At 44.8% G+C, this 26,079-nt stretch overlaps 1 protein-coding gene across 1 annotated transcript; it reads right to left on the reverse strand.

Annotated features, from left to right (window-relative positions):
* On the reverse strand, positions 1-26,079 carry LOC104511932 (transcription factor ETV6-like; the record flags this gene model as incomplete). Its single annotated transcript, XM_010154731.1, has 6 exons — positions 1-446; positions 3,686-3,786; positions 6,555-6,697; positions 24,350-24,892; positions 25,604-25,667; positions 26,038-26,079. Coding segments are annotated over 6 exons (999 nt in total), but the record flags the coding sequence as incomplete, so codon positions are not given.

Genomic DNA, 26,079 nt, shown 5'->3' on the forward strand with positions numbered 1-26,079 from the left:
TTGTCCTATGTGAGATAAGGAAAGTCAAACTGCATGTTTATTAGGGAAACCCCCCCCCAAAACTGAAACAAACCAAAAAGAAAGAAAGATCTCAAGGGAGACTTTGTAGGAACAGGGAAGTAGTGCGTAAGTCCAGGCTTTCTCCCCTTTACTTTTCTGCCAGCACCACTTCTGCCTGTTAGTTTGTTTTGTTAAGATGCTTCAGGTCCTGCATGGTCCTTCAAGCTAAGCGGCGACCCCAAGAACTGCTTCTGTGTTGTTGCATCCCCTCCCAAACTGTGCCAGTCATCTGGGCAGATGTTTCTCCCACGGACCCACAGAGACGGTGAACCAGTTCCCTTCAGCACTCATCTTCTTGGTAGATTTGTTCATCCAGTTCCTGGGATTCAAGGTGCTCGAGGCGGTCTGTTCGGCCACTCATAATCTCATCTGGGGTCTTCATGAACCTGCAAAACAGAGAAGCAAGTGGATTTCCCAGTGGTCTCAGCTTTCACCTTCATCAGGACACCGAGGCCCCTGAGCTCTACAGCTCCCAAAATCATCTTTGCTGTATCCTCCCAATGCCTCAGCATTTCCCAGCTTCTCCCCAGCTTACTGGGGTCTTCCTGCCTGCAAATCACAAGCGTTTACCCCTGCTCCCTGACAGTCCAAATTTGAACGAAACCCCATGGGTTTTTTCCAAAGAATTATATTTACTTCTTCTCCCTCATATTGTTTGCTGTTGTCATCTAAGGTGGCAGTATGCCACAGGTACGCTCGTTTATGGCGTCTGGTGACAGAACACTGAAGACCTTTATGGCCAGCGTATTTCAAAGCAAAAGCACTTGCAAGGCGTGGAGAGGCAGAGGGTGACTGGTTTGGGCAGGTTTGGGTGCAGATGGGTGAAGACGACCATGAAACACCAAATGATCAGTGGTGGGAAAAGCCAAGGACCAACTCAGACCAAATTCTAGGAAATGGAAAGCCCTGAAAGAAAAAGCTTTTGGGCTGGGGAACTGTGAGCAAAGGCAGCCTCTTCCTGTGTGACTGTAGGAAGAATAATTGTAATGAAGCAGCAGCCTCTGTAAACAAATGCCACGGCTCCCCGCACTAACGTCCTGATGCAGTAAGTCTGCAGGGGGCTAGAAACAGAAACTGCCTCTGGGGAGGCATGGCAGCGGTGGGAAATGGGAAAGGACACCCACCAGCCTGCAGATCAAGCCCGCAGTCTTGATCTCTGACAGGACCCTTTTGTGTACTACTGCACACAGCCAGCACAGAAAAGCTCCGCTGCTTCTTTCTGAATTGAATGGCGTAGGAAGAGAGTGGCACAGGAAGGAGGAAGTCCTGGTTTAAATACAAACCACTTTCCTAAGTACTTCTGGAGAAATCAGGATGAAAGACGTTTACGCTGGAAGCGTTACAAAATTTCACGGGCTTTCGTTAGCGATGTACTGGCTAACCTGCAGCAGTACAAAATGCGTTCATCAGGGGGCCTGATTTTATTTCAGGCTGATGTATCCTGGCCCCAGTGAAAACAAAACCAACTGACAGGAGCGTCGTTACTCTCACTGACCCAGAACAACCACTGCTGCAGCGAATGGGCAAGACATGCCCCCTCTTCTGTCTCTGAGGTTGTAACGCTGAGGGCTTCCTTTCAGAAAAATCTGGAGTCTCTCAGCAAATGCAGAGCACAGCCTGGAACTAACCTTTTGCCACCCCTTCTAATTTTGGAAATCATGTGCCCGTGTGTGTTTAGGGTGAAAAAAAAACAAAAAGGGCTGTGACTCACTGCTGTGTCACTCCTATCTGTACGCCGAAGAGCGCTGCTGATGGAAATGGTGTGGTGGGGGTGAAAAACTAGCACACAGATGTGGTGAATCAGTCCCTGGCTACGCCGCGAAAACGCACCAAAGCCTACGGGCCAGACTGTGCCCTGAATTAACCCTGCGCTTGTCTTCTTGATCCTGCGTGAGAACGAAATCAAAGCGGAGAGTGATCCCGAGTGGGAAATGGGCTGATGTCAACTGTGCTGCAGTACTTTGGGTATTCTTTCTGGTCTGTGTTTTAAGTCGTGTCAAGGAACTCAGAGCATGGGTATTTGTAACAGCATTTGACTAAGCTGTAAACAACCAACCCAAAAGTACAAGCCAATGAAGAAACCGTGTCTGCCACCTCTTTCGTTGCGGGACAGTCAGGAGACCTATCAGAAATCCGTTTCTGACACCATTTTACTTAAAACTCTGTACAGATATCTGCAGGTGACAACTGCCCCCATGTTACTTATGAAGTCACATTTCCTATTACTTCTGTGCTTACAAGAAGTAGCCAAGAAAGGCACATTAATGGCTTGATTTTTTTGCAGCTGTTCTTCTTTTTGTCTTTAGACATAAATAGGTCTAAGAAAAACACATCAGTAATTTTTTTATTGGGAATTGTGAAAAAAATGCTTTGTTGTATTTTTTTCCCAGTTTCCGAGGGAAATGAGGTTTATATGCCCATGTTTTATGCTCTCTGGTGACCTCTGAATCTCTTGGTCAATTCTGGACAAGTCTGACAAAGGAACTGACATCTCCCAGGGTATTAAGTTTCTACAGTTTTGAGAAAATAGGCGGCCTGGTTGAGAAGAGGTGGACTCCTGTTTCGTTTGTGCCCCCACCAAAGGAAAGGCTCCAAGATAAGCACATTCACTGCTCGGCATCACAGAGCTCTCCCAAGGCAGTGCAGTCTTCACACAAGGTCACAGCAATCCAGCCTGCCTTCCTTGGTCCTGCTGCAGCTGGAGAAACCTTGTTTTAACTTGCCAAAAAAACCCAAATTAAAATCACACAGTTGATTTTGCCTGTGATTCCTTCTTCCCTCTCCTTCCCCCATCTAAGCCTCCTTCTAAGAGCTGACAAGACATTCCACAGAAACCTTTTCAGCTGCTGATGGTTTTGAGTGCTAATGCAGTTTGGTTAGCTGTTTAAGAAGAGACTCCAAGACTGCCTTCCTACTGATACCATTTCCAAGCAGATTACTAGATCCAGGCCACTGACAGCAAAGCGGTCTTTGGTCTGAGTTCAGCGCTCTGCAGGTCAGGTGTACGCACTAGGATTTGCTGGTCTGGTCTGAAGAGAACTGGAGGGGTCTCGCACTCCCAGCCACACTCAAGTCTGTACAAGTAACTCCCTGCTTTAACACTGTTTCAGGCACTACTTCCTAAATTCTTGGTGGTATCATCCAATCCAATGCATTAGGTTTTATGAAGAGCTTTTGCCGGTTCCCCTCTTCCTTGAAGGCAGCACTGCCGAAGACATGGCCATCAGCACTTCTGCGATGCTGGTGCACTTGAGGAAATGCCCCGTCCTTGCTTAGCTTTCAGCAGCAGCTGTGTTTGGGAAGTGAATGTGGAGCGGGTTTTACAGCAGTTTGGCCGACATCATGAATCATTTAGCTAACATCTTAAACAACGGCGCAGCCCACTCAAGCAAGTGAAAAGACTTCTATTGACTCCACTGATCATCGCAACAGGCTCATATTTTCATAAATGGGTGCAGTTGCCTTGAAAGCTGGGAAGCACTGGTCTAGACAGCTTTTACAAATATATGCCCATTGTCACCTGTGTTAGAGCCCTGGCAGTAAAGTATCCCACACACAATTCCACCCTCCACCTTCAAAAACTGATTGTCTGTAGAAAGGAATGGCAAAGAAAAGAAGAAATTACCTGAACAAAAGCCTTTGTCCTGGCTCCTTCCGGATAATATTTAGTTTGTAGTAGTGGCGTAGGGCTCTGGACATTTTCTCGTAGGTCATATTTGTTCTGTTCTGTTTTTTGAAAAAGAAAAAGGAAAGCCATGGTGAGATGATTCATTAAAAGCTTCCTAAGCCCCAAAAGGAGTTGCAGAACTATTACAGCTAGCTAAAGTCACCAAGTCAGTTCAAGAAATTACATGTTCCACTCTTCTGGTGTTTGCAGGCCCCTCCTGCCCCTCATCACCAAATTTTTATGGGTCTCTTTTCATTCAGGGCAATGTAAGCAAGAAACTCTAACAAAAATTCCAAGTGAGGTTTTCATACAGTTTCTTGAATCACAGATAACAAAAGGCTTCCTCAGCCATAGGAGGAGACATTAGATGGGGAGTGATGCTCATGCCAAGTGGGATGTGACAGGCTTGTTCTTAATGAAACCACCTTTTGTAAAAGCGAAGAGCAGTGGCTAATAGACTGAACTTGTCAGCAATCCCTGCTAAGAGCACTGTTCCTCCGGGATTCCCCTCCATTAACTAGTTAATGCTTACAGAGCACTGTGGAGATTGAGGGCCTGTTTCTCCTTTTTGTTATACGGGTCTAAATCAAGAAGTCGGTTAGGTTGTACATCTGCTTCTATAAGCACCTCCCCATCATTCTGGGAGCTGCTGACCCCAAAAGCCATAGTCAAAGCACTGCAGGGTGACTGAGGTATGGCCCTTCTGAGGTGGAGTGTCACCAGGCAGGAGTGATGGGCACGGGCAGAACTGTATGTGGGCAGCCCCCATAGTTTTGACTTGGGATAGCAGGATCAGTCCTTAGGCTACGTCTGCACAAAGAGCGTTTTTTTCTGGTACTGCACTGGCAAAGAAACTCCCAGCAGAGAGGCAACTATACTGGCAAAGCCATGTTTGCTGAGTACAGAGCAGCCCTCTTGCCATGGGCAAAACACGCCGAACTAGTAGAAGCATGCTTTTGCTCTGTAGGCCTCCATGTTAGGAGCTTGGCTCGCACAGCTCTGTCAGTCCAAGATCAGGCAGAAGCCAAAAGTGTTGACCTGCCTTTAATAAATGAGACAGATTCGCCTGTCTGAAACGCCCCCTAAGAGCAGACCTCCTCTGCTCGCCCTGACCACAACACCTCTGTTACGGGAGGCCACATGAAGACCTCCTCTGGCAATTAAACACTAACAATGACAATATTTTCCCTGCAACATCTAGACTCTGCTCATTGGGAAGTTTCCTAAAAAAACGTGTGCTTTTTCCACTTCTTACATGCCAAAGGGCCACGGTGTTTCCCAAATGGCTAGTGGTCTGAAATAGCTTTAGTTTTAGACACCTAGCATGAGACACGATGGCAAGGCCTGATTATTAGCATAGAGGTAGAGTAAGGGCAGAACTCCCCATTCCCAGTGTTGCAGCCCAAGTCCTTGAAGACGGATGTTCTTGTAAGCAGTGAGTCACACGAGAAAATCTTGACCTTATCAAGATTATAGGCTGTGTATACTCATGTACAGAATCACAGAATAGTTGAGGTTGAAAGGCACCTCTGGAGATCACCCAGTCCAGTCTCTCTGCTCAAGGCACGGTCAACCAGAGACAGTTGCTCAGGACTGTGTCCAGGTGGGTTTTGAGCATCTCCAAGAATGGAGAGTTCACAGTCTTATCTGGGAAACCTGCTCCTGTGTCTGCTCACCTTCCTAGTAAAACAGTCCCACACCTGTCGTCTCATGAAACCTAACAAGGGGAAAGGGAAAGCCCCACACCTCCCCAGGTCATTCCTCCCTAGGTGGGGGACTTTACATTGCCCCTTGTTAAGTTTCATGAAATTCCTGGTAGCCCATTTCTCCACCATTTCCAGGTCCCTCTGGATGGCAGCACAACCCCCTGGCCTATCAGCCACTCATTCCAGTTTTGTATTGTCTGAGAACTTGCTGAGCGTGAGCTCTGTCCCATCATCCAGGTCATTAATGGACATGTTAAATAGTATTGGCCCCACAATCAATCCCCAGGGTAACACTACTGGTGACTGGCTTTTCTGCCACTGATCACAACCTTGGCAGCCCAGCAGTTCAGCCAGTTTTCAATCTATCCCACTGTATTCTTGTCTAGGTCATACTTAATTATTTTGTCTATGAGGATATTATGGGAGACAGTCTCAAAAGTCCTTCTAAAGTCAGGTTGAGCTCCATCCACTGTTCTCCCTGCATACAGAGCTAATCGTTTCATCACAGATGGGGATCAGGGTGGTCAAGCATGATTTCCCTTGTGTAAATCCATGCTGACTACTCATATATGAATATACTCATATAGCTACATCTACACATACTCAGCCCCAAACTGCAAAACTCAGTAACTGCTTTCCAGAGAACGAAGCAGATTACCCCCTGCAAAAGTAAATACATAATCCTGCAGCATTTGGTGTCTGTCACAGGACAGTGCGTGAAATCTGAATGTTGGTACAGACAGGAACACGGGCAGAACGCTTCTGCTGAGATTTAGTACACAGCTCCTTGTAGACCACATCTAACCAGAACATCCTTAGCATCGGGTTTCGGGAAGAAACGAGATGCCTTGAGAAAGACCGTTAATTCTTACACTCCTTGTAATTTTATAATTAAATGCATTTATAACTGAATGCCTTTAAACCAACCAACAGGTTCTCTATATGAAGGATAGGTTTTAGTGCTTGCGGCTGGATGCTTTACAGTTCTAATGTGCACACAATGAAAGATTACAACTTTCCAGCAGTAGTTTATATGCACATGGTTCCCTCGTTCATAAGTGAATCCTGTCATGTTACAAGAGGTGAAGTGCTGTAGGAGGAAAATTGCATTGCTTCCTTACTTTGTGGTTTCCCCACAGCCGGGCCAGCCCGTTGGGATCCACTATCCGAAATATTTTGGATTCCTTATCTTCCCATCGGATGAAATTTTCGTACCGGGTGTCAGAAAGCAGCTGATAAACATAATCCCAAAGCAACCTACAATCTGTGAAGAGAGGAAGAAGAAAATATTGAATCCTTGGGATTAATTCTGGAAACTTTTGGGAGGATGTGTAGTGAAAGGACAGTTGGGATCAGGGCTGAAACAGCTGCTGCAATCTGAAATGCAAATGGATTGGTTGGCATCGACTGATGTTTGCAAAATGTACGGGAATATACAGTCTCTTCTGATCCTAGTCCTTGTGACACTTGACTGAGCATCTCTATCCCATTAAAAGCTCTGTGAGACGACCTGCTGATCTTAATCCTGTGTTTATTGTTGTACTGATGCACATAAAATTACCACTGTTGGCTCGGACACTGTTGCTGGCTGTTTTGGTGGGGAAATCAAGAATCCTGCAACCTGCTATACCTGCTTGAGTCTGCCCCTTTCTGTGCTAACACGAGGGGTCTGAAGCATGGGTGATGTTACAACATTCCTTTGTATACTCCATGTGATATAAACCTGACACCTTCTACCATTTCTGAATTTGCTTTTTGTTTTTTTTTTTTATGGTTCCTGAAAAAAACCCTGAAGTATTATAACTACTCGAGTGCTATCGAGAGGTTAAATACTTTCTATTGGGATAATTGAATTCATATTTCCTCCTGGCAAACACTCCTTAGGTCGCTAATTAAAGGTCTAACAGATACTTAGGTTTTAGTTTAGTGTTTTTCACTTTCATGGCAGTCTCCTGAGACTGGGGAAGCCAAGAGCTGAGCTGCTCCTACTTCCTGCTTGCATCGTGTGTGTGTGCAGCACAGCATAATAACTGGTAATTGTGAAATATGGAAAGTGAACTGCACAGAGCTGGGGGTTCTGCTGCTGTCAGAAATAACCAGACTTTTATAGCTCAACTGTCCAGATCCCTCAGATGACCACAGAGTTGCATTTTACTTTGAAAGCAAGTAGTTAAAAGGTGGGCAACCAAAAACATCCAGCTTCTACATGGTAAGATGGATTATTGTCAGCCTGTCTTTCTATTCCTGTCTGTCTGGGGTTGGTACATGTTAGAGTGGGGATGATGACAGGTTCAGTATGAGAATATAAAATGCTTTTTGTAAAGGGATATGAATAAATGCATTTAATGAGCATACATGAAATGGTTAGATATTAACATTATCGATGGTATTTCCCATTTTCAAACTGTAAAAAGTACCTCTGAAACTTGTACTGTCTCCAAAACGAGTGCTTAGTTTGCCAGTGCCCTTGCTACAGGCTCTCCCTACCAGTCCTATAGGGAACAAAGTGTGTTTTGAAGAGATGACATTTGGCAAAACTTGCAGCTTTTCATTCTAGCTGAAACCTACCCCCATGGTCACCTCATTCGTAACATCTTCAGGAGGTGGAATGTGAAAGGAAAGAGGTAATCAAATTTTTTGGTTGGAAGAAACTTTCTTTCAATAACATTTTTCAGAGAGAAATGTCCATTATCATTTGAAATGTTTCTGGGGTTTAATTTAAAAAATGGAACAAATTTAAATTTTTTTCATTCACAGATACGAATGTTGATCAGTGAGAATTTCCTCCCTCTCACCTGGAATAAGGTCCTTGCAGCTGGGACCAGGACAGAAGATAATTCTCCTCCGCAGGCATGTGCCGACGACCGGCCTAGACAGGTCACTTCCTGCACACAGATGCGGAGAAGCCTTCCTTTGCCCTGTCCCTCCACCCCAAGTCCGTAGGTAGCCCGGCCGCCTAGCCCACGGCTGCAGATACCAAGCAGGGAGCTGGCTGCAATGCCAACCACTGCTGCAGCGAAACCCTCGTGCAGCTCTGGGCACAAGTGACTTCCCCTGGACTAGGCGGGATGTCTGTGGAAATCAGACTAACGCTCTGAATTCTGCCATCTCTCCTCTCACCAATTCACAAACCCCAGCTCTTCAATCACCAACACCACCGATTACCATCAATAATTTTTCACACACGCACACACACACACTCTGAGAAACGCACATATTGGAAAAATCTTTTCTAGACTTCATTTATGAGGAACAAGGGAAGGAAGATCATATTGCTCTACTGGTTTGTGACTTGTAAAAATGTGGGAGGTGCTCAGGTAATAGCATAATAAGGGTCACTTAAGTGTTTCCTTGACACACATGTAAATCATTCTCAAACTCTTGCAAAGAAAGACTGTAGAAAATATTTTAGTGCAAGAATCTTAATTAAAAAAAAAACAAACCAAAATCCAACCCAACCAAACAAAAAAATTAGCCGTAATTTTTTTACATTTTCCTTTTCCTTTGATTTCTCTAGCTCTGACTCCCCAGGGTATGTTTTGTCAGTTGATCAGAGTTGTTAAAATGGCTGCGTTCCAAAAAGTACCATTATTTTTTTCATCGTTCTGTGTAGTCTGTGATAACTTTAGCGACAAAACTTACATAGTCTATGTCAACAATTCACACTGAATTCACTGATTTAGATCATCTTTTCCCAAAGATCTCCACGATTTCTTTCTGCCCAGTCCTTCATTAAAACTACCGTAAAGGTGATGTGATCCCCTAGGTCAGCAGTGAATCATTCACCATGAGTGGGCAGTACTGGGCTAAACACCTGTGGGGGGCTCAGGCCACCCACCTCATCTGCAGGAGAGGTCTATCTTGGTGGGATGTTTCAAATCAGAAAACACTGACTTAGCAGATATTCGTCAAGGAAAAAAGAGACTCTCTTTGGCCAAGGTAGGAATTTATTAGAAACCAGAGGGAAGAGAGGAAGGATGTGTGAGTCTGGTGTTGAACCAGAGCTTTGAGACTGCGCAGAAGTTTGCTGTGGTGGTTGGCCGGCACACATTTGGTTCTCCAGAGATATGATTTACCCTAAACGTTACTTTCAACTCATTATTTGCAATATGCAATGTTAGTTTTCGTCTGTAGTACACTGCTGTAACTACGCTCTAGAAAATTTCCAAGTGTATAAATACATCTCCTACTGATGGGGATGGCAGACCCTAATACCCTCTCTCCCATGGCCCCTGGAAGAGTTTCTAGGAGCTGATGGCTCCTTGACAGCTGACTGGAATTGCACGTGCAATGTGCACTGTGCCTGGGATGCACGTTCACCTCAGTGTGTCTAGCAAGTAAATTCTAGTCAAACTTAATGGTTTTGGTTATTTTCCATTGGCTAGCATTACTTCCCCCACACACATACACTGTGTCCCCTCCTTCACAAATTAAAAAAAAGGCAAGCACAAAAAGATTCAGCCCAAGATGTCTGTGTGGGAAATTACTGGCCTAACAACAGAGCTTCAGTCTCTGAGAAGAGGTAAGATTCAAGTGTGGATTTGTTTTTTGTAGTTCACTTAATTTTTAGAATGGATTCAGGCTAAGCTTGAATATAAATGTTCCTCAAATGAGAAGAACTCAGATCTGCATCTCGAGATCTTCACAAGAAAAGTCTCAAGTGATCAAGGGCCCCATCCCATATTCTAAACTGTCTGAGCTGCTCAGACTTGCAGAGGTATTTAGTAGGCTGGCAGAATTAAAAAAAAAAACCCCAACAAACCAACCACCCAAGTATATTACACCTCTAAATCTCTGTTTCAAGAAGAAAATTGAAAATTCTTGAAAATTCTGCTTGGCTCCTGCAGTCACTTCTAAACTCATCTTCGAAAGCTACACTTGTCTGTTGGCAAATTTAGAAACATGACTGAGTTGCAATAATTTAATGAGCTGGCATGCATCAGTGCAACTGTGGCAACTGTGCCTCAGGCCACTGCAAGTAGGAAATAAAAAGCATTAGCTTTAAACTCCAGGAGAAAAGATTTAGGCCCTCTGCATTTCTTCTCACCTCTGCTGAGAGCTATGAGCGTGCACACTGTTAGTTATCACGGACCAGCTGATGCTTGGCAGCAACATTTAGTTACAGGTATGAGCTCTGTTTGCAGAGAACCTACATCAGTCTGCCTTCTTTCAAGTTTCACATGGGAGACTGTTAGGAATGTCAGCATAGGCACTCAGGGTATTTTTGGTTTTAACCACAAATAATTTACACCCTTGGTATCTTTCTGCATGGATTGCATCGTAAAAAAATAAGAGGTTCTGGAGGGGTCTCCCTGATTGACAGAGGAGCAGCAACTAAATAATCTACCATTATGAGGCGAGCAGAGACCATCTTTAATAGGACAATAGAGACTACAGGTCTAAGACTACCTGATAACTCTTAGTAAGTGTAATGAGTTTGGAGTATAGTAGCGTCCATCTGGAGTAAACTGCAGCCTATGAAACTGGTGAAAACCCAAGAAGAGGCAATGCTGGAAAATGACATTAAAAGGAGCTTCTCCACTGGGAAAGAAGATACCTCTACAGAAGGCTAGTGAAGACACTACAGAAAGAAGCCTCCTCCAGCAAGGTCAAAGCCATTACATGTATTTTCAGGAAGGATGGAGAAACTGGGAGGAACTTATACGTGGAGGGTTGCTTTGTGAGTGTAACTCACTTGTTTAAGGACAGTCTGGGTTGTGTGAATGATTCCATGAAGACTAAACTGCTTCTTTGGCTGTCAGAAGGCCTCCAAAGGAGCAGTCACATGGGTGACTCCAGAGGGAGTGTGTTGGTGCGTGAGCGATGGCAAGAAAGCACACAGATGTTGCTGAGGCCCAGCAAGTTTATAAGTGTGGAAGGTTTAACAGGGGAGTTGAGTCAGGGCTGGTACCTAAATTGTTTGGGCATGCTGCAATTTCCTGCCTTTTGGCTAAAATAAGCTTACTGAGAAAGTAACTACATCTCTGTCGCACAAGGACACATCATTTCCTCCTAACACACATGTACTTTTTTTTTATTTAAAGTGAACTCAGATGGTTGAACTTTGCGCAGTCCGAAGGTAAAGGAATTTAGCTGTGGAGAGGGCTGGGACTGAGAGGCTTTAAGGCGATGTGATATCAAACAACCTAGCCAATGTGAGAAGGTGGTGAACGGGTTCAGGAATGTGGTAGGGCTCCTGAAAGCAGGCATGTCCATGTCCCACCATTTTCTCAGCTGTACTGCTGGGAACTGTACTATACAATTAGCTGGGAATTAGGGCAAACTCTATCTTCAAATGGAGAGGCATGGCTACAAGTTTATTCCTGCAGTTAATGCTTCTAGAGGGATTTTTACAGTTATACACAAGGTAGTGATAAGGTGTAGAGTACTTAACTGGCTCTCAAAATGACGCCCATAAGCAGTGCCCTACATGTGCAAGCGGCAGCGGTTTCACACTCCTGCTAATAACAGCCAGGTACTGTACAGCCCTGAGGTCGGCCGAGCTGGAGTAAAGCCTGGGGGCTGCGTGTTCATTCAGTCACCTGGCTGCGTCTTGGCTGCCAGGGCTGACACGGGGCATACGAAAAATAGGCAGCTGCACAGCCCTGGAAGGGTGGGGGAGAGGAGACAGTGCACCTGGGGTTTGAGGAGTAGGAAGAAATCTTTCCCATAAGTGGCAATTCCTGGCTTTAAACCCCGCTGATAGCAGCAAGCTTGCCTCCTTGCTCTAGTGTTAACCCCTCCTTTCACACGGCAGAAGTGCCCAAACCTCAGCCACTCCTCCTTGGCACAGTAAAACTCAATTTCTCTTCTCTGGCTGAAAAGCTGTTTACTGCCCACACTTGGTAATGTTCAGTAATGTTACAAAAAGGGGAGACTGGAATATCGTCATTAAGAATGAGTGAGTGGAAGCATGTATTATAGCCTCTTCATTTCATAGCCTCTTTCATTTTTAAGGCTGCAAGAATTGGGCTGGTTCAGCCTGGCGTAAAGGAGGCTCCGAGGAGACCTCATTGCAGCTTTCCAGTATCTGAAGGGGGCCTACAAGGGTACTGGGAGAGGACTTTTTACAAGGGCCTGTAGTGATAGGACAAGGGGTAATGGGTATAAATTGAAATCAGGGAGGTTTAGATTAGATGTCAGGAAGAAATTCTTCACAGAGAGGGTGGTGAGGCACTGGGACAGGTTGCCCAGAGATGTTGTGGATGCCCCCTCCCTGGATGTCTTCAAGGCCAGGCTGGATGTGGCTTTGAGCAACCTGGTCTAGTGGAAGGTGTCCCTGCCCATGGCAGGGGGGTTGGAACTAGATGATCTTTAAGGTCCCTTCCAACCCAAACCATTCTATGATTCTATGATTCTATGATTTCAAATACCCTTTAAGTCTATAGACACAGTCTTCTGAATATACACCTAAAAAACAGTGGCATGGCTATACGACAGCAGTACACATATCTCTTAGAATTTAAATACCACCTCATAATGATCTATAAATTAAACATTCTGGACCTTAGCTTCCTAGTATTTTGACACTTGTCCGGCCAGTATGAATGACTTCTCTCGTATCGTTTGGCCAAGGCAGACATGAGACTGGTAGTCTTGATGTTGCAGCGGTGAGAGGTCTTCCTTCTGTGCTCCCTTATACTAAATAATGCTGTTAACAGCAGAGGCACACATATGCTCAAGACCTCTTTTGTTCAGAACCTAACATTCCCCTGCACTGCAATATCTCCTAAAACACACACTGCATCTGAGCCCCCTGTTGTTTTAGCGAGGCCCGTGGTGCAGAAGCAGAGCTGACCCTCTTCGTGTATCAACTATTAAAATCCTCTCCTAACCACAGAAATGTTCTGTGAGACCCACCCACATCTTGCACTGAAGATCGCTATACAAAATGCATTCATTCTGGCTGTCGACTGACTTGGAAACCTCCACGGCTTCACAGAGGAGATCACGCCAAAGTAACGCTGTCATACTCCCTCTGACATCAGCTGAGGCCTTACCCCTTGCTGAGTAGGTTAGCCTTAAATTTCTCCAGCATGATATCATTTGACTTAAATGGTTCTGTGATTTCTACCAGCTGAAGAGTTCTCGCAAACTCGGGTCCCTTTAATTTACAAGGTGATCTGTGCTTCAGCTGCCTTCTTCACGGTGAAGCAAACAGTGGCTGTTCACAACTGAGACTAATGAACTCAGCTTCTCTACAAGTTCTCTGGTACTGTGGTTTCTGTAAGCACATCTGAAGCGTGGTTAGGATAGCTAACCATTGCTATTAGGATAGCAATGCTCGTGGTATCAAAATGATGAGCTGGCCACAGCTGCTCGGAGACCGTCCCGATGTCCCTTCCATTTCATCCTCCCTTCTTGCTGCTGCTTATCTTGCGCTGGCCCTGTTGTTAGGTTTCTCCATGATCTGACTTAAATCACTTAAACAGAGAAAACAAACCCTGCAAAAACCACCAGCCAGCTTTTTTCTATCTGAGAGCTTAGTCTGCCTGCAGAAGACCTAGTGAATCCTAAAGCCAGCACAAAGAAGGTGGCAAGACTATGCTGGCGGAGGAGGCGAGGCCAGGGAGGAAGGAGGGAGAGGCCCAGAAGGTCCCATGGACCTTCAGCCTACTGTCTGTGATCATCCCCCTAGCCTGAAAAGGTCAGTAAGTCCCTGGGAAGGCAACACTACTTCGGGGCATCTGGATTTGTTTAAACTGTATCCAGAACCAAGAAATCACAAAGGTCAATGGCTGTTCACTTCTATGGAAAATAAAAAAGATTGAGAGAGAACTCCTACGTCCTGATTTGGTTTAGGCTTGCCATGGACATCAGCTCCAGCTGCTTTTTAACCACATCCTGTACTGTGCAACGGGCAGAGCTTTCTGGACAAGCCAAATGGACCTTCAGGCTATCTAACTGGTGTACCAAGCTCATCAAGCTGGCTGGTAGTTTCAGGAGTATGGTAACAACAACTCAGCTAACTTGTCCTCATCACACAAATGGAGAGAGAGGAAAAATAATGCTGTTGCAAAGGAGAGAGAAGACATATGGCTGGACCTTATAAATCAGCTCCTGTATTCTGGCTGAAAGCCTCTTCCATGGAGAGAAAAAACCAACCAACCAAAAACCAACAAACAGCATATCTGAGGGGAAAAAAATGCTACAGTAGGATTACTGCTGCACTGAGACACAATCCAGCCTCAATATCTACCTAATTCCATGACATACTTATTGTAGCAGGCATAACAACAAGAAAAACATATCCAAGTGTCATGATTAAGGGGTTAAATGGCTCTGAGGACTGAGGGAGCAGATCCTGAGATGGAGCAGTCCTGTGCATCCCTATATGGTAATCTGTGTCCAGATTACTGAGAGGGAGAAGTTTTACTTCCATGAATGTCGACGGCTGTTGGAAGCAGGAAGGTAAGCTGGTACAGTAAAGCCAATGTTTCTGTGTGGAGAAACCTCTTGACAGACAACTGTTTGTTTAGCTCAGTAAATTCAAGCTGGGGCTGAGGGAAGAAGCTGCCAGATCTCACAATACAACGGTTGTATGTTGCTTCTGTCTTGTACCCAATTTCTGAGTGGGAGATCAGGCAGAAGAAGAGCAGAAACCCGAGACTGTCATGCTGCAAACAGTTGTGCTGTTAGGTTGTAAAAGTAACACAGGAAGATGAGGCCAAGCTCTGCCTTTGGCAATAAAAACGTGTAAGGGGAAGGAAGATCCAAAAGGTTCCATATCCCTCGTGTGGTTGTAGAAAAGAGCATGCAAATCACAAAGAATATAAAACAGATGGGCCAGAGACAGTCTGATAGATGAAGACTTTGCAAGCTAAAGTATGGTGTTTTCAAAAAAGGTTGGGTTTTTTTCCCCTGTCCTGTTCTCTCACTCCATCCCTCCATCCCCACCAAACAGACAGGTATTTCCAGCATTAGCTTCAAGTGTTGTTCTGTTCTTCCTCCACCACAATAGTAGGAAGCACTCTTCCATTTATCTTGCTAAAGAAACCTGCCTCTGATCCTCCTGTGGCTTTTCCTCACCTTTATCACTCATGAAGGGCATGATCATTAGGAAAAGAGAAAGAAATTCAACCTTGCTTTTTCACATGTACGTCCTAGAAACACCTCACAACCACTGTGGCATCAGCAAACTGACCAAACACTTCAGTGATGGGAATTTCAGAATTACAGAAGAAACTTTATCTTCCAAACTGCACTTTAGAGAAGCAGGCAAAAGCAGGAGTGACTTAGCTACACTGAAGGTATTCCAAGAAGACTAATAATTTTTGAACCTCTAATGCGAGAATCACCAATATCTTCTGTCACAAGTTCAGTTCACCCTCAGGTTTAGACTGGTGTTTTGGCTTTTTTTCAGCAGCTGAAAAACACTGTCTGTAGGAGAATTAGTCTCCTACAAGAAGAAGCCTGAGAACCTCCACCAGTAAGACCAGAGTGCTCGGAGAGGTGTGCGTGTGGCTGGAGGACATGGCTCCTGGTGTGTTCCCAGGAAGCCCCTCCTGAAGGGACTTCAGAAGCTGTAAACTTGCAGCTTCTGATAGGCCCCTTGCAGAACACTGAAATGTGACCTCCCTTTCTTGGGGTTAAATCTCCAAATCAGACACAGCCAAACTCGAATTCTCTTCCTTTCCTTCCCTCAAGAGATGGAAACCAGTAGTCTTACCAGTTTAAATGTATGCGTTTGAATTAACATGAACGGATGCAAACCTTTGTATGCCACTTCTAACTGATTAGTATTAAACCCAGACCTAAATAGGCCTGTGTCTGAAGAGAGCCTAGTGTAGTGTCAATGCTGCCCACACTACAGTGCATACTCCTCGTTTAACTGAGGATTCAAAGCAATGCAAGTTTGCTTTGTAGAAAAAAATCTGAATTGCCAACACAACTCCAGCCTGAAGTGTGCAATATAGAGGGGAAATAAGAGACATGTTTCATTAAGAGATGAGTTTCTTTAAGAACTGTTTAACATCCTGCTGACCCCAGTGGAGGCTGAGGGTACTCTGAACCTACTTACTGCATCTGTCTAGCCATGACACGTAGATGCTGCAGTACAGGAATGAGAAGGATGAAATCTAAATGACAGAGCTTTCCTATGGCTTGGATCAGAACAAGCCCTCGCTGCAATTTCTGCTCCTGTGACTGTGCGGTAAAAATGGAGGTGGCTGTAAAGCAAGACGCTTCACAGAAAATCTGCAACCCCTATCAAAGCTACTGCCATTCAGCTAGTGCTTGAGTGTCATTAGTTAAATTGGAAAGGAAGGCACACTTTCATGCTGAAATTAATTGTTAATGCCATGTTAAGATGACTCTCAAGGTTATACTGAAAACTTCTCCTATGAATATGAACTCTATGAGCTTGACTCTCATCCATACTTCAGTCTCTTTATAGTAGTCTGGCTTTCCACAAGGGGCTTGAAATAGATGTGGCATATACTGCAAATGTAAAAGTGTACATGACTGCAAGGGCAAGTGATTAAACACGGCCAGTGACATTATCATTGTCATATCCAAATGGGAGTGACAGGCCATGCCTGCATCAAGATTCCCAGCTTCTTTCAAGGCTCCCTGTATGGGCTGTGGTCCCATGGAAGGAGGGTCAGCTGCCTGGAAAGCAGGCATTGAACCCCCACTGCTTACAATTTAGCATGCTCAAGTGATCTGCTGTTCTGCTTTTCTGGATTTTGCCAGGCTGTAACTTGTAACTGCTCAGCTGCTGAGACTGGAGGTAGGTCTTGTCACAGCCACCCCCAGACAAAAGTCTGTGCCTCACAAAAGCCCACCAGACAATACCAGGTTGTCAAACCTTGCTGGAATCATGCCTCATGACAGTGGTGAAGATAGCCTTGGCAGTCTCCAGCACGTATACAGGTAGGCTCCTATGGTATCAGCAATGATAGGTGCTGTCTTAAAAAAAACAGAATACCTCTAAGGCAGTGTAAGACAAAAAGTAAGTTCTCTACAGCTTCATTTGTCAGCACTTGTCCTCTGCAATCATTTTAAGTTTAGATAAGAATTCACCACAGTGAAGCTCAAGATGCAACTTTGGAAGGGGGGATAGTAATGAATTAAAGAGTGATGCACTTCACTGGATGGATAGTAAGCTTGTGGGCTGGTGCATACAGAGAATGTGACTGGCGTAGGCTCTTCCCAGTATCAAGTGTCACGGCAGGTCTGTGTGGACACACCTCTCCTCGTAAGTGACCTTTCCTAACAGGTACTTTCTAATTAGAAAGCAGTAGTCATTCTGGAATAAAGTCACTTACCAACCACCAAGTGACTATATAAGGGAATTAGGTTCAAGCCTGTACTACTAACAGCCATTGTGCCCACTGCCTAACACAGGTAGACAAAGCATATCCCTGCCCCCACCCAAAAACCCAACAGACTAACCCCACCAGACTGATTTGAGTTCAAGAACCTGAGTTATTGTCCCAGTAGTAGATGTGCACAGTTGGCAGGTTCTGCTTTTGCTTGAAGTATATGCCTGCAACGTCAACAGAAGTGGCATATACTTCAATAGATCCATCAACAGAAGTATCACAGGAACATTATGACTAGCTTTAAATGCTGCGACAGACAAAAGTAGCAGCAGATAGCTCGGTCTAAGTTACATACCCAGGTTCTCCAGTTTATGGCTAGCTTGGGTTGCTGTCATGAGGAGACATCTCGTGAAGAAATAAAACATGGAAATACCAGACTGATCAGTAGTGCAGGGTATTGGTTGTGCCAATTTTAAATTGGATAATAATTTTTTTTTAACAAATTGGAATCTGTAAAAGTAAGGCATTATAGTGTGACAAGAGGTGTTACCATGCACTAGAATATGGAATTAAATTTAACTCACAATTCTGAGCGGGGGACTGGTACGATGGTGTCGACTGATACACTGTATTGCATGACTGTTTTCTATGCAGCATAGCTCTCTCTTTCCAACACTTCTCAGCAACAACTCTCGAAAAAACACCTTTCACCTTTGTGTGCCCTTCCTTTCTTTATATTTACCTTGTCTGTTTGGATAGTAAACTCATTGGGGCAGGGACTTTTGCATAATGGAGCCTCTAGATACTACTGTAGTGCAAACACTAAAAATTAAATGGAACAGGAAGCTGCATCCCTCCTGTGAGGGCTAATGGTATCAGCTGCTGCAAAACTTTAAACTAAGTTGTGCCTTTTACCCCCTTTACTATACAGGCATAACTGTTCTTTGCCTCCTTTTCCACCCACCCTCCTTCCCTACCACCCAGCATATGCCACGGCATAGTCACTGTGCCTGCACAGCTATTTTGTACAGAAAGAAAAATAATGTGGTGTAACTGCATTTGCACAAAGGATTTTGCTGGTATATCAATGAAAAGAAAAAAAAAGATCAGCCTACAACTTGACAGAGTCATAAATGTCACATTGACACGCCTTGAGCAAATGAGGGCACTGGAGCTCTGGTCCCAGTAGGTAAGTTGAGGAGACACTGATGACCAAGGTGCCGTGTTTTGAAGTGCGGTACCTTGCAATGTTTAAGCTCTAAATGTCTAGTTACAAACCTAATAGCTTGATCAGCCAAGTTTGTTTTTCTTATCTTTCGAGCTCAACTCCAAAGTAAAATACAAGTATCAGTTATTAGCAGTTTTTTTAAGCAGTATGTTTGTGAAATACTCACTCAGCTAACACCTTCTGTCTTTTCCCCATTCACGCAAGTTTATGAGAAGTGATTCAGTTTTTCAAACAAACGGGGAGGAGAATCCCTGATCCTGCTCGCCCTCCAACCTCTCCCCCCCCAGACAACCAAACTGCTCTCCTTACAGTGCTTTGGAGTGGAAGACCTCCCCATGCTCAGAGCTAGCGCATAGTCTATGCCCATCGTAAGCGCCGTGCTGTAGATTTTAGTAGAATGTGAGTCATTCGTGGCTGATGGGCTCTTAACAGGGGACTGCGTTTTCACTTTCGGTAGCCAGACTGGTTTTACTGAGACGTCACTTATATGCCTCTTGCTACAGATCTGCAGGGTCCGTGCTACAGCCCCGTACCCTGGATGTGTGGCACACCAAGGGGCTGAGGTAAGTCAGGAGCAAAGCTGAAGGTAGAGCTCTCAGGACTTTGGCAGGGTAAGAATCTTGGCTGTTCTCATTCCAACAGCAGTCAACAGTTTTATGGGCCAAACCAATACAGCAGCAGACAATGTGCCTCCGAACAGTTTAAACATTACCTGGCTTTTCCTCAGGCTCCGTAAGGGGAAGAAACAAATCTGGCAGCTCCTAAGGTCAAATACAGCCCAGTTGCTAAGGTAACCCAGCTGATAAGAACAGCATGCTAATAGACAACAACAGGCACAAGAGCGTCCTGCCTGTAGATTTCCCACCCCCCCAAATGCAGAGCAGAACAAAAAACACTAGGCAAGGTGAAGCTCTGCGGAGAAACAGCAACGCTCATCCTTCTCAGCCTCTTGTACTAATGGGATAGGTCTGCCTCAGGCACCCACAGAGTCAACCTGGAGCCTACTGGGTCCCAACTGCAGCAGGACAGGAAGCCCTTGAGGGGACTCCAGCTACAACTAGCACTGCTCTCGGGCACTTTGCCTTTCACGCCTGTGCAGCCAGTTGGTTAATATCTGTCCTGGGCAGCGCTCCAGCGAAGGAGTAGTTCTATCTGTATCCCAAAGTCTCAAGGCCAGTGGTGGCTGTGGATTAGCAAACAAACCTTTCAGTCCCAGAGAGCTAGTACACAAAAAGGCACTGGGAGCTGGAAATCTCAGGAACCTGCTCAGCAACGCATTTCCCCTCACAAGAAACATACAGAATTGTTATTAGTGAGTTTTAAGCAACTGAATCAAAGTGAGGTAAATACCAGCAGGTCATTAGACTAACTGGAAGGTATCTAAGACAACCTCTATGTGATAAAACTTACAACAAAACCAACCCTGTGGTCGTCAGATAATCCCCTAACTGCCTCTTGCAGGGATTCCTATGTCTTCTTTTAAGCAACTGACAGGTTTCTGGTGAGATCTAATGTCAATTCCCATTTCCCTGAGTGCTAAAATGCTGAGGTGTACATGGATATCTGAAAAAAAGGACCTTTTTGCCAAATGATAAGGTTTTGTGGTGAAAACCTGCCGTGGTCGAAGTCGACAGGGAAGAGCTCCGAAGGAAAGCCATGGGGCCAGGACTTCCGAATGGCTGCAGGGAGGGTTTCTGGTGGCTGTGGTTCCTCCAGGGCCGCCGCGCACGCCGCAGCCGTGATGTGCGACAAACGCCTGCCGATGCCTTTTGCTGTACCGTGAGGAAGCACCTTTTATGAGATATCAAAGTCCTAAAATGTTTGATAACAAAACCCTCCCAGTCAGAGGTGTACGGGGAGTGGAATTTCTGTTCTGCAGAAGAGCCAGTTTCAAGCCTCTCTCTTGACTGAAACTGCAACTGTGTTTAAAAAAAATAAGAAAAAAAAAAAAAAAAAAAAAACCCCCCCCCCCCCCCCCCCCCGCCCAGAGTGAGACCCTTGGAGCCTTGGAGACTATTTGAGGGGAACCAAGATGGCCTATTTGAAAAATTCAGAGCTAAAAGTAAGCCAGATGGATCGCCTGCTTGCCAGAGCCCAGGTTAGGAACTGACTACCAACAAACACTGTTGATGCTTTGAATTAGCAGTTCCAGCGGGGAAAATTGTCCATTACACTGCTCTGCTAAACTCCCCTTCTGAGATATTTTTACTGTTTTAAGTGCTGTCATAGCTAGATGACTACTGGTGCCTGAGTTAGTTAGCTTAACCTTTGCCTGGTGTATTTACAGGGGATACAAGCCTGCCTTTGGATCACCCCAACAGAATGACCTCTAGTTCTGACAAAGGTATGGGAAAGACTCGTGCATATTTTGTTGAGAAGACAGCTAAATGTGATTTTTAAAATCAGCTCTAGCCACTGATGAATAATATATGGGACCTTAATGAGTGATATAAAGATACTTTATGCCTCTTGCTCTGGTAGAAAAGTGTAAAATGGCCTTAGAGGAGAAGTAAGACCTTCAACTTGAAATTCTTTGCTGTAAGAGGGAAAGTGCTTTACCAGTAAAATTAATATTTTGAGAAATGCTATTACATAAAAAGGTAGGAAGGAGTAGTCAGCCAGTGAGTAGAGGTCGTTTGTCTGACAGGAAGTCCAGAGCTCTATCAATCAACCTCCTGAAAACAGAGTATTTGTGGATAGAAGCAAGCGAAAACATTGTTTTCCTTCTCAGCACCAAGTAACTGTATGCTGCATTTAAAAATAGACTCTATCTGCACGTAAACAGGTTTACGAGGCTGTGAGGTATCTTAAGTCCAGGAAGAATTCCTTTTACAATTTAAAATATCTGAGCTGGGAATAGAACATGTTTTGGAGCTCAGCCCAATGTTTTAGTCAGCAGCCCATGGGGCTTCCCTGGTAGCTGGTCCTCATCGCTATCTCCCCTGAAAACCACCTGCATGCAAATGGTTAAGGCAGTAGAAAGTCAAGGCTCTCTTCTCAGCAGTGTAAACAGGTAAGCACTTAGCTCTGGCACTGGACTACTGGTAAATCTTTTCATTACCCAATCCATCAGTCTTCCTCATCCATAAAATGGAAATAATGCCAGTGATTTTTAAAAAGCTCTTCTTAACAATACATCTGTGTTGATGTATATTTGCAGTTTAACAGCCAAGTGCTGAATTTTCACGGGCTCTCTCAAATCAAAGTGGCGAGCCGTAGTTGGTCAAAAGCCTCCATGCTAACTGTAGCCATGTCAGTGAAGATAAGGACACTCAGGTGAAAACAGATTTATGCTGACATAAAACCAGAAATGTTGTTGAAATGAAACCATGTAATGGCAAGAGCTCTAAGCTGAAGGCTGTGAGTGGGGGGGAAACAGGCAGAAAGGTGTGTGCTTTCTTTCTAGGAGGCCTAAGAATGTTGCCTTTGAAATCAATAGCATCGATGAAGTTGATTTCAGGCATGAAACATGGGCTGCCTACAGTTTTGGTAGTACGGGGTTTTGTCACCTTTAAATTGGCAGTGAGCCCTTTACAGGGTCCAGCTACAGGTCAGGAGCCCCTACAACCCAACCAGAATAGCAGGAGCTTGTGCCTATAGAGCAAGTGGTGCTTGTTGGTGCTTACAGTTAAAGGACATGGGCTACTAACAGAAGTACACCGGTAAATTTATCAGTAGGAATCCAAGATGCTTGCAAATGCCACCTATGTAATCCCCAACCCTTGGCCATAAAGCACTGCCCTCATCGGAACTGAATGCCTGAGTACACCTCAGTTCTTCTTGGCATGAAATGCTTCACCAGCTTTTTAAGACAAGCCACCCATGCTGGTGAGTCTAAGCAAAGTCACGAGACTGCAAGTGAAAGCAGCTAAGCATGCAAATATGGCCCGTTTATAACACTTTAAACTGCTCCACATACTTGCCAAGCAACCGTGTTAGGCCCAAGTATCCATGGGCTTGGGCACTGTTGCCCTGCAAACAACACAAGGATGGAAAAGACATGGGAGTACCAGTTACAGGGCTGGTGTCACTGGACACAGCCGACAACATGCAGAGAACAAGAATTCCTAATTACATAAGAAAACTTCTGGGTTTAAATAAAAAAAAAATTACACCACCACCTGCTACCCATATTGTTTCTTACATTCTTTTCAGTCTAAACTTCATTCTTAGAGAAAGTTTCCTTCTGAAAAGTAAAAATTAACAACCCCTCTCATCTTCCAATTGTGCTTTATGGAAAGAAAATCTCCAGTAACGCAACCACTAAGGTATCTTCTCTGCCATAACATTATTTCTTAACTTGCTGAGAATAGCGTGGGTAATAAAAATCAGAAGACAAATATCAGACATGCAAAAATATCAAAAGATTAATTTCTGTAACCCATATCTCCATCACGTGAAAGGATCGTAGCCCTTGTGCTTGATGTTTGACTAGACGGTGAGGTATGTACCATTTAAGTGGTTAGCTGTAAGAACACAGAACGTCTTCCTCATTAAAGCTGAGGCAGTGCCACATCTGTCACAAATTTAAGGCATGTAAGGACCAAGAAGAACGAGGTGTTTTAAAACGTAACTCTGTGGACATGTGTAATACCCCACAGGAGCCGGGTATCGCGTCAGCTCACTGCTGACATAAATGCATGGAATGTTTCTGGGTGTGGTGTGTATTTACACCTCCCAAAAGAAATTGGTTACTGGGGCATTCGGCATAGTTCTGAAGTGGTTGGATTCCCCTTCCCCCTCTCCCTATCTATTTACAGTTCCCTTTCAAGTACAAAAAACATTTTCTGTAACCTCAGCTTCCTGATTCAGCTGCTGTGATGTCAGTTATTTACGATAACAAAAGTGAGACAATGCCTGTGGTTTGCGTGGAACAAAGGCAACCTTGTTTCTGTGAAAAGGGACAATCCTCGTGTGAGAAGCACAGGAAAGCCACGAAGGAGGACTCCAAGGTGGTATTTCCTTAGTCCCACCACCTCCACAGTAGTGGGCTTGGCACTGCATTAACTCAAAGGCCCCTGCCAGAGGGGGTTTTTCCTTTCCATAGGACTGGACACTAATGCGAATGCAACTCTTGGATAATTACCTCTTTGCAGGACAAGGCTCTGGCAAGAGGTATGCCGGGAAACAAATGGATGGCTAGCGGGCAGAGAGGCAGTGAGCGTCAGGACACAAATGTTTCGATACCAATTACGCATTCTGTGGTCAGGAGCAAGTCACTCTGCACCTTTGCTTACCTTGCCATGAAACTGGCTTAATCATACTTAGCTGTCTAAACCTCAGATGTGGTGAAACTTGCAGAATGCCAGTAAGCTCTTGAGGTCACAGAGTAGCAAGAGGAAACGAGAAGCTCTTAATAGACAGCATAGTGAGTTATGAATGAAGAAGATAACTCAGGTGTAGCCTAGAGAATGTCACTTACCTGCTATTCTTCCAATTGGCATTGCATGGTCCTCAGGAGGGGCTACAGACACCATGATGTGGTTCATATAAGCTAACTCTTCTCGGTGGGACAGGTTGATTGGCTTTACATCCCTGTGCAGCCCATCCTCAGACAACCTTGGTGGTTTGAAATCGGAGTGCCTGGGGTTCAGTATCAAAGGATGCATGATAGGGCTGGGCATCAGCTGGATGACCCTGGTGTTCTCCTGGCGAGGGCTGGAAGGCTTCTGGAGCACCTCAGGAGGTGGAAAGTGGTTGTTTTCTATCGGGGACACTGAGAGAGGATAGGGCTCCTGGTGGTTGTTCTCTTGCTGATGCCTTGTCCCTGCTGGCACTCTGTCAGCTGGGGAGAGGTGACGGATAGTGCTGTCCATAGGGGACTTCAGTGGCCGCTGATCAGGATCTGGTGATGGACGGTGATTGTTGGTGATGGGTGATCTAGAACGATGTAACAGTTCAATGGTTGGGGGGTTGTGGTGGACTGTTTCTGTGGATGGTCTTGAAGGTCTCTGGATAAAGCTGTCTGTGGAAAGAAAACAAAACCCACAGATTGTCTACATTGTGATCAAGGTGTAGGATCTAACTGCCAAACTGCACTCAGGGCTTACTGGGTACTGCTGTCAACGTGGAGATGTTTTTATTTGTGTGACCTACAGATGCCCAGAAAAATGCTATATAAACGCAGATAGTTAATTACTACACAGAATGCAATCAGTACCATGAAAACAGTCTCCCTCCTCCACCGTTTAACGGTAGTTCCTGGGGAAATGTGTTAAGAAAAAAGTCCCACGTCGAGAAGCTGACTGGAACACACATGAAGAAAGTAAGATCTGATTCAGCTGTACCAACTGTGTTTCTGTGCAAATGCTTTGAAACTTATCTCCTGCCATTCATGCCTCTACATGTGGTTCCTGTTATTGTACCATGATGAGCACTGTAAGGTAGAGGACAGAGATAAAAAGGGAAAATGTCTCCAGGAAAATATTGGGTAGTAAGTTTTGGATGGTAGAGGCTTGGGTCAAGGTAGAGAGTATCTTAGTCTGAAATACAGACTGGGTTATCTAAAAAAACGCCACTGGTAGGAAGCTTTTGTGAAACTAGCTAAATTTTATCCCTGCCTTGATGTTAGGAGCACGTCACATCTTCGTAAGGACACTTTCACCTTGTTTTATTTAGTCTGTGCTTTAGTCTTGTTTTATTTAGTACTGATGGGATGTCCCATATAAGCACTTACATTTCTTCAGAAGGAGGACTTCTAGCATCACTTTTGCATGAGCATACTTCCCCAGCTGTGATCCCTAACAGTAGGGGGGAGATAAATCACAGTTCTGGGTCAGTGTCTTTACATACTAACAATCCTCTCACAAAATGAGATGCTTGACATAAACAGTGCAAACTTTCAGCTTAGCTAAGGCCATCAATTTTGACTTGGGAAATTACTGACAAAGAGGAAAATACCACCATAGCACAGTTTTTATCTGAAAAACAAAGATCAAATTTCAATGCTGTTTGTTGAAAGCCTTGGATGATAAGAAAAGGAAACTGCTGGGTACATGTCAACAACTGAAACAAGTAGCTGCCTGTTTGTGGTTGTATGTTTGTTCACTCCATTTGCTCTGATCCTCCTTAATGATTCTCTTGCTCTCTTGTCAAGGCAGCAATACTCACCGAAGACCCTATCGAGGTGAAGACCCAGGGGCTCCCGCTGCC

This window comes from Eurypyga helias, unplaced genomic scaffold (assembly GCF_000690775.1).
Source record: "Eurypyga helias isolate BGI_N326 unplaced genomic scaffold, ASM69077v1 scaffold4617, whole genome shotgun sequence".
NCBI classification, from domain to species: Eukaryota; Metazoa; Chordata; class Aves; order Eurypygiformes; family Eurypygidae; genus Eurypyga; species Eurypyga helias.